We start from the raw sequence: 16,633 nt of genomic DNA on the forward strand, positions 1-16,633 counted from the left end.
TCAAAAACCAACAAAACCCATCAAAAACCAACAAAACCCATCAAAAACCAACAAGACCAACAACAAACCTAAAAGACTAACACACCTTTAAAGACAAACACAAGCATAAAAACCAACACAACCAACACAACTATTAAAAACCAACACAACCAACACAACCATTAAAAACCAACACAACCAACACAACCATTAAAAACCAACACAACCAACACAACCATTAAAAACCAACACAACCAACACAACCATTAAAAACCAACACAACCATCAAAAACCAACAAAACCAACACAACCATCAAAAACCAACAAAACCAACACAACCATCAAAAACCAACAAGGCCATAAAAAAACCAACAAAACCAACACAACCATCAAAAACCAACAAAACCAACACAACCAACAAAACCAACACAACGATCAAAAACCAACACAGCCATAAAAAACCATCAAAAACCAACAAAACCATCAAAAACCAACACAACCAACACAACCATCAAAAACCAACACAACCATCAAAAACCAACACAACCATCAAAAACCAACACAACCATCAAAAACCAACACAACCATCAAAAACCAACACAACCATCAAAAACCAACAAAAACTAAGACAACCATAAAAAACCCAACACAACTCTCAAAAAACATCAAAAACCAACACAAGCGTTAAAAGGCAACACAGCTAACGAAAAAAAAAAAAACAATAACTGAAAACCACTAAAACCAACACAGCCATAAAAAAACAACAAAACCAACACAACCATCAAAAACCAACAAAACCATCAAAAACCAACAAAACCAACACAACCTTCAAAACCAACACAACCATCAAAAACCAACAAAACCCATCAAAAACCAACAAGACCAACAACAAAACTAAAAGACTAACACACCTTTAAAGACAAACACAAGCATAAAAACCAACACAACTATCAACACAACCATTAAAAACCAACACAACCATCAAAAACCAACACAACGATCAAAAACCAACAAAACCAACACAACCATCAAAAACCAACACAGCCATAAAAAAACAACAAAACCAACACAACCATCAAAAACCAACATAACCATCAAAAACCAACAAAACCAACACAACCATTAAAAACCAACACAACGATCAAAAACCAACAAAACCAACACAACGATCAAAAACCAACACAGCCATAAAAAACCATCAAAACCAACACAACCATCAAAAACCAACACAACCATCAAAACCATTAAAAACCAACACAACGATCAAAAACCAACACAACCAACACAACCATCAAAAACCAACACAACCAACACAACCATCAAAAACCAACACAACCAACACAACCATCAAAAACCAACACAACCAACACAACCATCAAAAACCAACACAACCATCAAAAACCAACACAACCATCAAAAACCAACACCACTATCAAAAAACATCAAAAACCAACACAAGCGTTAAAAGGCAACACAGCTAACGAAAAAAAAAACCAATAACTGAAAACCACTAAAACCAACACAGCCATCAAAAAGCAACACAACCAACACAACCATCAAAAACAAACACAACTATCAAAAAACAACAAAAACAACCATAAAAAAAACCAACACAAACATCAAAAAACATCAAAAACCAACACAAGCATTACAAACCAACATAGCCAACACAACCAACAAAAAAAAAAAAAACAATAACTGAAAACCACTAAAACCAACACAACCACCAAAAACCAACACAATCATCAAAAAACATCTTAAACCGTAACCATCAAAGACCGACACAACCATTAAAAACCAGCACAACCAAAGCAACCAGCTAAAAGAACAACACAATCATAAAAAAACATCAAAAACCAACACAATCATCATAAACCAGCACAACCACCAAAAAAGAACACAACCATCAAAAACCAGTGGCGGGCCGTGCATTTGGTACCTGGGGCTTCAGTTTCCCTCTGACTAACCAATCAGATGACAGAAAAATGCTGACGCTATTCTGGGCCAGCGAGCTGCCCTGTGAAGCGAATATGAAATCTGATTGGTTAAAGATACAGACTCATTGCTAATAGAGTTATGCTATCTAAAGTATAAAGGCCAGCAATACTGATTGTGAAGGCCCTGGGCAGATTAGATTGACATGGCAGCACATAGAGGCTGAAATCTGATTGGACAAAAAATCTAACATCCACAAACACGTACTGGAAGCAGTGCAGCCGAGAGAAACACTACGACATGAAGAGAATAAACTGTTGGGAATAAATTAACACAAATTCATGAAACAAATGTTAGAATTTAGGTTGTAAATGTAGATCAGTACTTCTAATAGTGTTTAGGGCAGCAGAGAAGGTTTTGCTGTCCCTGAGCACCCACCACTGGCAAAAACCATCAAAAACCAACACAACCACCCATATCAACCAATACAGCAACACAATCAACACACAAATAAAACACAAACACAGCAAAATCAAAAACAACTAACAAACACAACCAAAAGCTTAACTGTTACTCAGACCTTTTTTTAAACACCCCTCAGTTATAGAAATCAAACACCTGCATACCAGAAGAAATACAATAAGTGTGGAAGGAGCGAGTTCATAACTGGTCACGTGATCATACTCCACTCAGAACATGGTAACTGAAGCAGCCCTGGAGTACAGAAGAGATGTTCGTTCTTCAGTTTGAGACGAACCAAAGTTCTGCAAATGATTGTGACACACACACACATATATATATGAATTTAAGGGGAAAATTATAACCTTTCTCAAAGATTTCTTTCAGCACTCCACGCTTGATCAGCTCCTCCCGGCTCTGTCTCGCCGACATCTCTCTCTCCAGAACTGTGGACACACACACACACACACACACACCCACCAATATTAATGCACATATTACAGAGAAACCACAAATCCTTGTTTCCAGTATCTCACAAAAGGAGGTAGCTAGCTAACATTCCATATATCTTCTCAATGGACATGACTATAGAGATGTTCTTTGAAACTGTCCTCTGAAAAAAAACTCAACATACAGCTATTATTGTCTAAATAGCTGAAAACAAGTGCTAACAGCTGTACGTCATGTAAACATGCAAAGTCACATGTGCTATTCATGTTTGTCGTCTGCTTGTATTAAAGCAGTTAAAACGTGGTGCTTTGAGTCCAATTCTCTCATACTGAACACTAGATGTTCTACATGCACCTCATGGTAAAGACTCGGAGGATTTGAGAATTAGAATCGTTGCTTCTCACGAAGATGCCGAGGCTGTAAAACGATCAGAAAATCCCTGAAACTGAGTTACAGTACAGTAATCAGGGTCATACAGAGGTTTTCCAAGACAGGTTCCACTCAGAACAGACCTCACAAGAGTCCATCAAAGAAGTCGAGTCCTCGTGCTGTCCGTCAGGTGCAGAAGCTGCTTCTGAAAACAGACGCATGAGAGCTGCAACATTGCTTTAGAGGTTGCAGAAGCAGAAGCTCTGGTGAATTCCATACCCAGGAGGATTGAAGCAGTGCTACATAGCAGTGGTGCTCACACACAATATTGACACTTTGGACACGGTTTTGGCACGTTCACTGAGGGTGTACTCACTTTTGTTGCCAGTTATTTAGACAATAATGGTAATGCCAGTAATGGCAGTAATGCCAAGTCCCTTTAGAAGATACTGAAATTGTGCGATACTGTCCATTCTACTTGTTGTTATTGTACAAACCATCACTAACATCTAACCTATAAATAAAACCTATAACCTACAAATAAAACTTGAAACTTGTACACTATATATAAAAAACGATCCCTGAAACATCTCTGAAACATCACTAGCATAGTCCATCTCTGTAAACGTTGGAAATTAAAATGTTTAAGGACACGCACGCTATAAACCAGTGAGCGTTTTTAACCCAATGGACAACAGATATGAAAGCTCAAAGTCAGCAGGTGCGGCAATGTGCGAAGTCGTACAGTAATGCCAAGTCTCAGTGCCACGGAGGTGCTATTTTTAGACAGTAGCAGCTGAGGGACATTATCTCCAGCCCCCCCACCACGCCGCACACTCAGGACCGAGGCAGTTTTCTGTCGCATTAATAATTCCGAAATCTGCCCCGGCTAATAAGGAACGAGACCGGGAGAAGCGGAAGGGGGAGAATTCTGCTTGCTGTGCAACAAATTTGCCCTGCAGGCTGAATAATCCGAGCTGCACTACGGAATAATGGAGGGCTGAGATAAAAGTGTGTGTATGCCTTATAAGCATCCATGCCAAGGCTGCGGCTAACAGACATCCCAAAATTTCACATTAGAATTTTTTTTCACTATAATCTCCAATTTTGTGGACACCTGACCATTGAACCTTTACATGTCTTAAACATCTCATTTGACATTAAGTCCATATTTGCTCTTGTAATAAGCTCCACTCTTCTGGGAAGATGTTCCACTAGATTTTGGGGAGAAATTAAAGGTAAACTAAACAGTAATCAAGGGGCTAAATACTAAATAATCAAACTGAAACTGAATAATGGTAATAGTTGAACGACATGTTATTAGTGCCAGAACTAAATGGTAATTTTGGGACTAAATGCTGACCCCAAGATGCCAGTAGTAATAATAATTAAAAATGATCTTCCCATCATGTGTATGTGGAGATTGTGGAAATAAGTAGACTGGGGGGTGAAGCCATTGGGCTAAATAACTGGAGTAAATGGTAAAAACTGGAGTAATTATTGAGACAAAATGATAACGGACTAGACTACCGTAATTTCCGGACGATAAAGCACACCCATATATAAGCCTAACCCTAACCCAAGATTTTTATTTTTAACATAAATAAGCCGCACCTGTCTATAAGCCAAGTCTACACTAAAACTAATGAACTATACACAGGCTTTAACGAAAGACACTAAATGCAATATGTTTCTTCTATTAGGAGCAGAGCGGTATTTTGGGAATAGTCTGCACTGCATTCTTCCGGTGTTACTGCGTGTGTGTAAGACTGAGGATTAAGTCCTTTTTATTTTCTGATGCTTATTTCTAAGTTTCTTTGACTAACCCTTAACACTGTTGCCAAGAAAAATAAAAAAGCACGAGTTTTGGAAACCTGTCTGTGCTTATATGATTTCTGTTGTAACTGGAGTTAGTGAGCTCTCCCTTCACCCAGACTCAACGCGCTACAACGGCTTGTATCTAAACAGTAGCCGAACAAGAAAGTCATTGTTCACTGTCTTCCTCCTTCCTTTCACAACTACAGGGGTAACTTGACCTACGAGTGCATTAATGTACGAGTTTTCCGAGGTACGATCGGTCACTCGGTCGATTTATTTGCTTTGTTCCGCGAGCAAAAAACTGAGGTACAAGCTCGAGACGACACTGCTAGATGGCGAAGCGAAGCCAGAAAGCGAAGATTGTGACGAAAATTAAGATAAGCGAAGAAGAAAAAGTAAAAATTTTAAAGTTTAGGGATACGTAGTGTACAGGAGTTTAGGGATACGTAGTGTACAGGAGTTTAGGGATACGTAGTGTACAGGAGTTTAGGGATACGTAGTGTACAGGAGTTTAGGGATACGTAGTGTACAGGAGTTTAGGGATACGTAGTGTACAGGAGTTTAGGGATACGTAGTGTACAGGAGTTTAGGGATACGTAGTGTACAGGAGTTTAGGGATACGTAGTGTACAGGAGTTTAGGGATACGTAGTGTACAGGAGTTTAGGGATACGTAGTGTACAGGAGTTTAGGGATACGTAGTGTACAGGACACTGTTTTAGGTCAAGGTAGCACTGTATTTCTCTCGGGAGTTTATCTTTTGTCATCATCGTGAACGTTTTTTTCTCCCGATGCCGTGCAGCTCAGAACGCAGGTGAAATTTTTTTTATTCCGTTCGGAAATGTCATTGGTCTAATGTTATGTCGCTCAGTTTTTTGGCTTGAAGTTTGTGAAACCGGGAAAAACCCAGGAAAAATCCATAAATTAGCCGCTTCGTTGTTTAAGCCGCGGGGTTCAAAACGTGGGGAAAAAAGTAGCGGCTTATAGCCTGGAAAATACGATATATATAACCATTTGGAATACATTATATGACTAACTAGTGCGAAAAGAACCTATTTATATTTAGGAATAAAGGATTCATCATACCCACAATTCAAACATTATGGATGCTTGGATGTGGGACAATTACATCATTCTGATTGGCATTTCAGAGCTTGAAGTTTCCTGCTCATCTGTTCTTCTTCTGGAATGTTTAGAGCCATAATCCAGTGCCTTTTCCAATCCATTTCCACTTCTATATGAGTAATTCAGTAATGTTGGACGATTGAACTCCTCACAACAAAGAGTTTGAGCGTTCTTTATTCACTCCATTATCATTACCTTCATGGACATTTGGAGGAACCTTTATAGTTATACCAAAGACAATGCAAGTATGAGCATATTAAGAAATGAGACGATCAGCTCAGCATCTTGTGAAAGCGCTATATGTCAAAGTCCAGAAAATAAAGCGATCCTGAATAAACTCAGTTCAAGCTCGAACACAAAGTGGTTACGAAAGCATGCGCCAAGAATACCCCGTCTTCTGGGTCAAGCTACCTCCATGCTTATCTTCCAGATGGTGCAGGAGGATTGTTTGGCACATGCATTTCAGTCGATCCGGATTCGTGCGAATTCATTTGAAATTATGACTATTAATGAGTTCTCACTAATGTCTGTCATGACCAGAATGCCAGATGTATATCACTCGGGCAGGTGAGTCGGAAATTCAGTTGCCACTGACTGTTAATCGGTGAATCAGACTCCGCAACTCAGAATGTTCTGTACGTTACATGCTAAGTACAAAATCAGCCGCCCTCGAATAGTTATCCTGGCATATAAAGCCTCACTAGCAGAGAAGTTTATGACATAAGTTGATCGAACTCCCTGCATGGCACATTACGAGATGTTACACAAGTCTTTGGGCTGCACATGAGACATTCTGCCATGCTATTTTTTGGGCTAGCATCTGCTCAGACATCTCCTCAGAGACTAAACGATGACCCTTAAAAAGTCAGATCGCAACCAGAAATGTCAGAACACAATGCGCAATACAGAACTTTCTGGGGCACTTGATACGGATGATACAGTATATCCTTATAACTACATTCAATAGAAATGAAAGAAATACTCATATCGAAAATACATTTATATGTCTGCCATTGTGGTGATTCCAATGGCCAACTCGTACATATTGTAAAACTGAAAGTTGAGGGTTAAGGGCCTTGAGCAAGGGCCCCACAGTGACTGAATCAGAGAAGTAAACACTGGAGAGATTGGATGATATGCTAATTGTTGGACACAATTATTTGTTTAAATGATAATGGTTGAATTAGTAAAAATTGAAAAGTTGAACTAAATGATTGGGCAACGTTCCCACAACGTGCCTCGATTTCGTGACCCGCAAAGTGACATCCCGCCACTAGAGTGCAGTGTTTCTATTTCAGCATTTTACAGCCGTTTTTTCAAAGAGCAGAGATGAGAAATATTAACAAACAATCCCAAAATGTCCAAGAACGCAAAAGTTGATGCCGAAGAAGGAGACAAACTTGTGTGTATTTTGTGTTACGAGGCAGTGTCGCTGGTGAAGGTGTACAATATACGTCGGCATTTTGACACCAAATGTGGAGCCGAGTATGCTAAATATAACCTTCAAGAAAAACATTCAATTGTCCAAGAATTTAAATTCAGACTGCAATCGCAGCAGGAAATATTTTATAAAAATCTTAATATACAATTTGTTCTTCAACTTAGACGGTGTTTTAGACTTGGCCCATTATGTGATCGAGTTTGACACCCCTGGACTAAATGTTTGGACCAAATCAGAGGTGCTAAATCGTATCCACGATTCACTGGCGCAGGTTTCAGTAAAACAGGAGCCACTCTGGATTCCACATGTAGAATTAAGTTGATTTTGGCTTTCAATAGAAGTTGTGGCTTCTGCTTGGTTGGGGGAGATGGTTAGCGTTTAAAGCTTTGGACTTTTGATCCAAAAGATTGCGAGTTCAAATCACAACAAGCTGCCACTCCTGGGCCCCATGAGCAAGGCCCTGAACCCCCAACTGCTCAGTTTTATGAATAAGAAATGTAAGTGGCTTTGGATAAGGGCGTCCTCCAAATGCCATAAATGTAAATGTATGATGGGACTAAATATTAAAGGTCGGATCAAATGGGAACAACAAAACTATATGTAGGCTAAATGTGAATGTTGGGAAGAATTGGCAGACCAATCTGGTGGTGGGCATGTACGTAAGAGTCCTAAGAGTCCTAAGTTTTCTCATAATCTCGACCTACTTTTCTTATTATTCGTACTTAATTTTTGTGGGTAACTGGCATAGGAGCATGATCTAGAGTTAGCAGCATCATCATTATGTCGAGATTACAAAAAAATTAAGTCATGATCATGAGGAAAAACAGAAAGAACTTTTTATTTTTTTATGCATGGCCGCTTTGCACTTTCTCAGCCCGAACCTTTGGACCAAATGCTAATAGTTGGACTAAATAGTGGAGCTAAATTTAGTAAATGGTGTATAAAAGCACCAAATAGTAACAATTGTAATGAAGAAAAACAAATAAATAAATAAAAAAGACCCATGTGGGACCTCAACATGCTAATACGGTAGCTGCTCTAAAAAGTGGAACTAAGTGGAAGGAGCAAATAAAGTGGTTGACCCACATGCTAACAGCTGGACTAAATGCTGAAGGCTGGCATTAAAATAACACTTGGATTAAAAATAGTGAATTTAAAGTAACATTTTTTTAGCAAATGACAGGAACCAATGCTACCGTGTAATGAAATGATGGCACAAAACTTTAGAACTGAATCGTTGATCTTATGTAAAGAAGTGGACTAAATTATGGAACCAAATGTATTTGTTGGGAACAATGGGAAGAATGTAATTGGTCTAGACCTTCAGACTAAATTCTAACAGTTGGATTAATTAGAGATGGTCTAAATGGTAATCACGGAATCACAAGTTGTTTAAATGCTAAATGGCTACAGGTTTAGAGTGTGACAGTTTATTTAAAACACACACACACACACACACACACACGTAAAAGGATGTAATCATCTGTACACATTGGTGCTGGATTTCATGTGATGGTGTATAAAATGTCCCCAAGTTCTTACACTATACTTCCAAAAGTATTGGAACACCTTATTTCTTTCCCAAATAACGCTGGAGGCGTACAGTTAAACAGGACGTCTATGGATTCGTTGGCATGAAATTTTCCCTTTCACTTGAACAACGCTCCTGTGCACAAAACTCCAGCTCCATGAAGATCTGATTACCCTGGTTGAAAGCTGTGTTATGAAGCTCTAAGTCCTGATTGATTGGAACACCTGTGGCTGAACGAGCACAAATATGTCCATAAAATCTAGTGGAACATCTTGTAAGTTATTAAAACAGCAAATGGAGACTAAATGTGGAATGGGATGTTCAGAAAGGACATACAGATCTCATGCTGAGGTGTCCACCAACTTCTGTTTAGATATTGCTTTTATATAAGTTTCACACTGATTTTCATTTTACTAAGTGACTTTGTGACTTTTAAATAAACAGTAAACTAAAACTGAACAAAGAACCGGTGCAGATTCGCCCCAGTTCATCTCTTTCGAATCCACACTTTTAAAAGACACCCCAAAATAAAATTTAGGTCAGATACACCGACAAATATCAAAGAGCAGCTCATATTAAAAAAACAAAAAAAAAACAAAAAAAAAAAACACTCATTGGTGCAATAAAAAAAATGAGTCAGAGAGCCAGAGCAAATGTCGAACACAAAAGGAGAACAGCCCAGGATAATACAAAGCTATTTAGTTCAGAAGTACTCACTGTGACTTTTCAGCATCATTGCCACACACGTGCACACACACACACACACACACACGCGCACGCAGCAAAGAAAAAAAATCTGAGTTCTGAAAATTACCTCGTTAGAATGTGGACTAGAAAAATAGACGCTATTTAGAAATACTGAACTTTCCAGCAGGCATTTTTCAGCACGACCGAACCATTTTTACATCCTGAATAAAACTATTTTTGTCGAAAGGAAAAAAAAAAAAAACGAAGCGGACACAAATATACAGTGCTGTGAAAAAATAATTTTCAGATTTTTTATTTCACTTTTGATTTTTTTGCATAATTAAATACCCCGAGAAAATACAAAATGCTATTAAATGATAATTTCATTTTTTAAGGGGGGAAAAAAGCTGTGTAAACCTGCCTGTCCCTTCCATAGCAAAATGACTAAATACAACAACAACAACGACTCATCCAGGAGCTCATATAAGAAGCCAGAATAACATCTAAAAAACTGCAGGCCTCAGTTCTCCTTAAGTCTTCAGTTAAGGTCAGTGTTCATGATTTAACCAGAAGAAAGAGTTTGGTATCCATGGCTGATTTCCAAGGTGAGAAAAAAGAAGACAATGGCTCGTCTTCCATTTGCTATAAAAAAAAATAATAAAAATAAAATCTGGTGATCTTGAGTAAAGATTTTTTTTTTTTGGCAAATACTCTGTGGACTGATGAGACAAAGGTTTTATGGAAAGTGTGCATTCATTACATCTGCCATTAAAAACAGCATTTCATTAAAAAAACCATGATACCAACAGTTTAACATGGTGGTGGTAGTGTGATGGTCAGGGGATGCTTCGCAGCTTTGGGACCGAGACGACTTCCCCTAATTGATGGCGCCATGAATTCTGCGCTTTATCAGAAAATGCTCACAGAAATGATCTGGCCAGAAGTATATGACCTCAACTTCAAATGCACTTGGGTTAGGAAGCAGGACAACAATCTGAAACACACCAGCAAGGCTGTTCATGTTCGAAAACCCTCCAATTATTATCTTGTGTAATATTAATATTTGCCTGATGATCTGAATCACTTAATCCCTGTAACAAATAACTTATTGTACATAAAACTCTACAAATAAATCACTCCAGGAGTGAGGTTTCTTTTCCTGGATTTTTCTTCCTATTTATAGTTCTTCACTCCTCATGCGTACACTGTTTGCATGGTTGTGACCCAAATTAGAGACGAGCTCTATTTCTGAGGAGGTCACCCTGCTCATGAATTTAACTTCTTCTGGAATAATGCAGCTTTGAGATTCGGTCCTTATTAAACCAATGCACATATCGGAAGACGGTATGGGATTGTCTTGGAAGCCAGATGAACAAAAGTGGAGATATGATTTTTTGGAAAAATAGTACACGAATAGGCAGGTAGACTTGAGCAAGGCGATGTTAGGAAGGGTCAGAGTGTAGGGTCTGTCATGATACAGCGCCCCTGGAGTACAGATTTGTAAAACACCTGCTGGGCTACTCAAGAAACTTTTAACAATATCCAAACAGTCAAATGGGGCAGGTGGTAGCTTAGTAGTTGTTGAGGCATTGGACTTTGGATCAGAAGGTCATGAGTTCAAATCCCAGCCACACCACAATACACTTCCTGGGTCCCTGAGCAAGGCCCTTAACCTAACACGTCTTGCTTACGTGGTTGGCAAGGGTTCTTGCCATGCACTCAACTCCAGGAATTGATGAATATCTGCAGGACTATTTTAAAAACTCTTCACGATATCCAGTCTAATAAGTGGAACTAAATCAAAGTTGTACTCTTTGAGCCATCCCCCATTTTCATGTCCATGGGATGGTGGAGCATGTTCCTGATGTTCCACCAAGTAGATGGTGGTCCGCAAAATTTGATCTTTGGCTGGGGTTCGCGCAACTTGTTATTGTTTATAAGGTCTTGTGTTGCTAATGGGTTCTTGCCATAAACTCAACTCCTTGAAGTGATGCATTTTGAGAAGATTCAAAAAAACATCTATAGGAAGAGTAAAATATCCAAACAGTAGAATGAATGGAACTGAATAGGATGTTTCTTCTCATTGAACTGTTCCCGTATTTGCACCCATTGCTTTTCTTTAGAATGACTGATAAAACTCCAGTTCAATGATGAGTTCCTCTTTATTTCTGCAAAATGTTCCACTTTATTTATTCAAGGAAGAACTGACAAACAGGGACTGTTGCACCAATTTTTATATCAAGAAATGTTAAGCTGTTGAACAGTAGGATGCCATCTGTCATTTAGTCGCTTCCAATATGTAGGCTATGGTGGCATGGCAAAAAAAAAAAGAAAAATGGAGAGAAAATCCATTAATAAAATAAATAAAATCAGCCTGGAGCATTGTATGTTCGTTGTTGACAAATGCACATGTTTCAACATTAACAAAATGATTACTGAATAAATAAAAAAAAAATCTTGAAGTGGTTCTTTACTAGTGATGGCCTTTTGAACGAGACTTTAATATGACTCACAAGAACGAGTCATTTTGAATGAGTCTTTAATATGACTCACAGTAGTGAATCATATTAGTCAAAGAGTGATTTGTTCAGTCGCAAAATCTCAATAGGTTATGTAGAGGAAACAGAATTGAGTAGTTCATCTCATGAGTCTTCTGTTTCGAGTCGTCCATTGTTTTATCAAGTGACTCCCAGGTTTTTATGGTCCGAAGCTTGACATTATTGTTACAATATTTATGGGAGTCACGTGAAAAAGAACTAATGACACGGACCAGAAGGTATGAGAGGGGAAGCTTCTCAATCTGTTCATCATTATTTGTCCTTAGCTGCATTATCGTATTTCCAAAGTTGGTGTATGTAGACGTGTTGGGGGAATCTGCTTATTGTAAATGGTACATTTTATTTGATTTCTGATGAAAGGAACGAAACTAAAAGACTCCAAAAAAAAGTGTTCATTTTGATGAACGAGATTCAAAAAGAACCGTTCTTCCAATGTATGTCACTTCAAATTTCTTTTCTATGATTGCACAGGAAGTGGGTTAACCAAAAAAAAAAAAAAAAGATTAAATTTTTACATCTCAGGCATCAAAAAAAAACAAAACAAATTAGACTGGAAATGTAGGTCGAATCCATTTTCATGACAAAATCTAAAAAATAAAAACCTAATCTACCAGACAGAAAACAAACTGAATGGGATACAAATTATTTTCGACTGGTGCCTTTGTGCCGGTTTTCCACTGACTGTACCCAAAAACGTATTTCGGTCACATACTAATCTTCATCCTGCTGCTTTCCAAGGCAGTAGAACAGAGATTTTGCTACTACCATTAAGGCCAATGTGTATGGAAATAACAGATCATTAAAAGGACTGTACTAATCCATCAATTGCCACTAAATTCAATCCTAAACCCTCTATGCCATCATCTTAATCTTGTATTTAAGTAGAGTCTGGTCTTTCAGTCTTCAAAAATCCTTACCAACACTAATAAATCCCTGTTTACTTTTTAAATCACAGCAAATGGAGCCACAACCAAGACTATCAGCTACAATTATACTGGAAATAATACAAGATTTAAGTCTGATCTAATGTCCAATCTGTCATTTAGATTACAAAGAGCAAAAATGAGAGGCCATGATCTCGATCATGATCATGATCATGAACAGATCTTTTCACAAGTTGGCTGACTTCATTAAAACCTTTATTATTTTATAAATATTATAGATATTGGTACCAAAAAAAGTATGTAAAATAGCTCGTCTAATAATAATACTAATAAAAAAAAATTATTATTACATTATCAATTATCTCTATAGACTGTATAAGCCCCGCCCACTTTCTGCTATTAGAAATAAGAAAGTATTTTTCTGCTTTAGTGTAACTTTGATGCATCTACGAAGAAACAAAGGAAAGAAAATAAAAATAACGCTGCTTTTTCATTTTTGAAATAATTCTCTTACTAAACCGAAAATGTAATGACCAGAAGGTACATACAGACCCTAACAAAAAAACAACCAAAAAAAAAACTTTTGGCTATCGAGTCAACTCCCTAACCTCCCATTATTATATATGAGCCACAACAGTTAAGAACAACTCCAGACTATTAAACAAGGCTTTACGACTAAAAGATATACAAAGTTATGGTCTTCCTGGTAGAAAATAACAGACATCAAAAGATGGCCTTGACACCTTGCCTTTATTATGGAAACAAAAAAAAACACTAACCTGGCTAACAACTATGAAGGTTGACCTTCACCCGTCGCTAGTTACATGTCGTGATGTTTCCAGCATCACGAGACCAGGCCAGGCTACCGAACGATTGAAAAATGAATTGACTGAACGTCTGATTGACAGTCTGTCAGCGCTGCAGTGGCGTCTGCTGCCAGTCACAGCAACTGCGGTATGTTTTTTTTTTCCTGTTGAGTCAGTTCGAGATTCACGCTCTTCTCTCAGCTCTGCGCCAAGAATCAATTCACAGAGAATTCATGAGGAAAAAAAAACTCTGACACCAGACCACGAAACCCGAATCCTTCCTTCGCAAATGCAAGCGCACATTTCCCACAGTTGTGGATATGAGAAAGCAGGGCAGGCTGTCAGACGTTACCTCGAATGTAAAAAAAAAAGAAAATGGAAATCATCATTTATTATAGTTCTGTCTGATTGAGGTCTTTGGAACCTCCTTAAAATGTTCTAGCTAAATCTCCTGAAGGTTTTTTGCGACGTTCTATCCGGAAACTATTTGTTTTAAGATTCTACCTAAAGCTTTGAGATGCACTGTAATGTTTTGGTCAGGTTTTGAAACCTGACCTTGTATATTTAAGTGCGTTTTCTACTCTGAAACACATCCGTGCCACAGGAATGACCTGCTATTCAGTTTGAGGTACTTCAGTTTCTGTTTTAATCTCATACAGACTCACAAATCAGGTCCAGAGTGAATATTGAGGGACTGGCAACACAGCTAAAACTAAAGATTTGCCACATGAACTTGTTGAAGAAAAAAAGCACCATTGGTACTAAGAAGTGACCAATTGATACTGGTAACCTTAGGCACTTCTCCAACCACCCTGCTGTATCCTAATGGGCCAAGCTTGTTTTTTTTTACCAAAGGTGGTCTTGTAATTTGTCATGACTGACAGGATGTTTGATTGAATATTGGTCCCCCTTTCCCCCTCCAACTGGTTTTCTGGATCAAACAAGCCCACCGATCACTTCTAACCCAAACCCCTCGCTGCGTCTCAATCGATGAGGCATCACACAAGTGAAAACCCCCTGTGTTTTCTCTTCTCCTGGCCCTGACGGTTCTGGTTCGCTGCAGCACATTCATCAAAGGCCGAGTAAAAATAGCCAGGCTGGGAGAAAACATGAATGCGTTGCCCTGAATCGATTCTGCACTACTGCTCGTGGTGATGCTGCCACCTCAACCATCCTGCAGTGGAGACGACAGTTGAACCCACATTTTTCCTGCTGTCTATCGCTCTTAGGAAACGGTGTAGCACAGGTTTTGCGCATTCTGAGATCGTTGCGCATTTAATGGGGATTTGGCGACATGAAAAGCAATACGTGAAGAAGCACTTTGGAAAGTGAAGGAAAAGATCAAATAAAAAATAAATAAAAAAACAGGATGCAAATGAAACCCACGAGGGATTTAATGTATAGTTCTTGCCTGCAGGATGCTAAATGTAGCTCTCGATTCTCTGCACTATTGATTCAGCCTGTCCGGGATATTTTTAAACAGCATCGATGCTATTCGAGGTTAGCAGTGCGATAGGGGGATCTAAGACCCATGCTTAGGAAGATGGTAAAAGTCTGAAAGTCTCCCAAAAACGAAACTTAACAAAAAACTCATCGCTCGTTTGCTCGGATCTGCACATCATTAGCCAGAAAACGGAAGCAATGCAGAGGCTATGAATCTATAGGAACTGAGGCCATGTGCACGCTAATACGTTTACATTTGAAAACGCATATTTTTCTCTAGGTTTTGGCCTTCCGTCCACACTGGGATGCCGATTTCAGTCGTGGCTTTGTGTAAACTTGCTAACGACACATTTTTTTGTCACGTGACTGCGCCTTTCCACGACATCACCACGACGTTTCAAAGAGACAGTAAGTAAATTAATGCAAGGCGGAATTTATGAAGTGCCTTAAGTTTTGTTCACACACAGTACGGGGACGCAAGGGTTTTTTAAGGCGTTTCAATGCGGATGAGAGACTTTGGAAAAAAAAAACGATTGAAAACAATACTGTAGCGTGAATGCCGAGCGTTTTTTTAACGCCGTTTTCAAATCTACCCGAATTGGTGTAGGCGTAGCCCGAGATGCAATTCCCGCGATCACGTGCTAGTCATGCACGGAGCCAACAGGATGTCAGATAAAACCCATGTCCGCCGTTTCAGCATCGCAATGTGGACGGTAAAAACGGAGACTTTAGAGAAACGACTACACATCATGTCACGGGTCCTCGACGCCGCCGTGACGTTTCAAAGAGGAGAAAAGTAAATAAACGCCAAACGGAAAGGTGGCAGGTCTGAGCGTCTTACATTTTGCTAATGCGCAGTACAGGGACGTAAGCGTTTCCAGACTTCCCATTGTGGATGGTTGAAAGGGTCGCGTGGACGTCAGCGTTTTTTTTATTTTAAAGAAAACGCAGTTTTTACATTTACCCGTGATCACATGTTCAAAGCCAACAGGAAGTAACGAATACCTGGCAGCATTCAATAAACCAGTTACTGAATATTTGCCTGTAATTCACTGCATTTAACAAACTGCTTAAATTTATAAACTGGTCGTCCTTTCTGGAAAATTTTTTTTTTAATAAATAGCATCCACTCGTAATGACAAGCACCAAG

General features: G+C 38.8%; 1 protein-coding gene and 1 long non-coding RNA gene across 9 annotated transcripts in view; one reads left to right on the plus strand and one right to left on the minus strand.

Annotated features, from left to right (window-relative positions):
• LOC310726939 overlaps nucleotides 1–16,633 on the plus strand; it is a 146,883-nt gene that overhangs the window by 74,544 nt on the left and 55,706 nt on the right. The gene's annotated exons all lie outside the window — the stretch shown is intronic.
• LOC310726807 (phosphatase and actin regulator 1) overlaps nucleotides 1–16,633 on the minus strand; it is an 81,430-nt gene that overhangs the window by 32,718 nt on the left and 32,079 nt on the right. For all 8 annotated transcript variants that reach the window (XM_083542749.1, XM_083542748.1, XM_083542747.1 and 5 more), the window contains exon 3: nucleotides 2,739–2,819. In XM_083542749.1, coding sequence (XP_083398875.1) covers nucleotides 2,739–2,819 — 81 coding nt within the window. The remainder of the gene's footprint in view (nucleotides 1–2,738; nucleotides 2,820–16,633) is intronic.

This window comes from Silurus aristotelis, assembly GCF_946808225.1.
Source record: "Silurus aristotelis genome assembly, chromosome: 5".
NCBI classification, from domain to species: Eukaryota; Metazoa; Chordata; class Actinopteri; order Siluriformes; family Siluridae; genus Silurus; species Silurus aristotelis.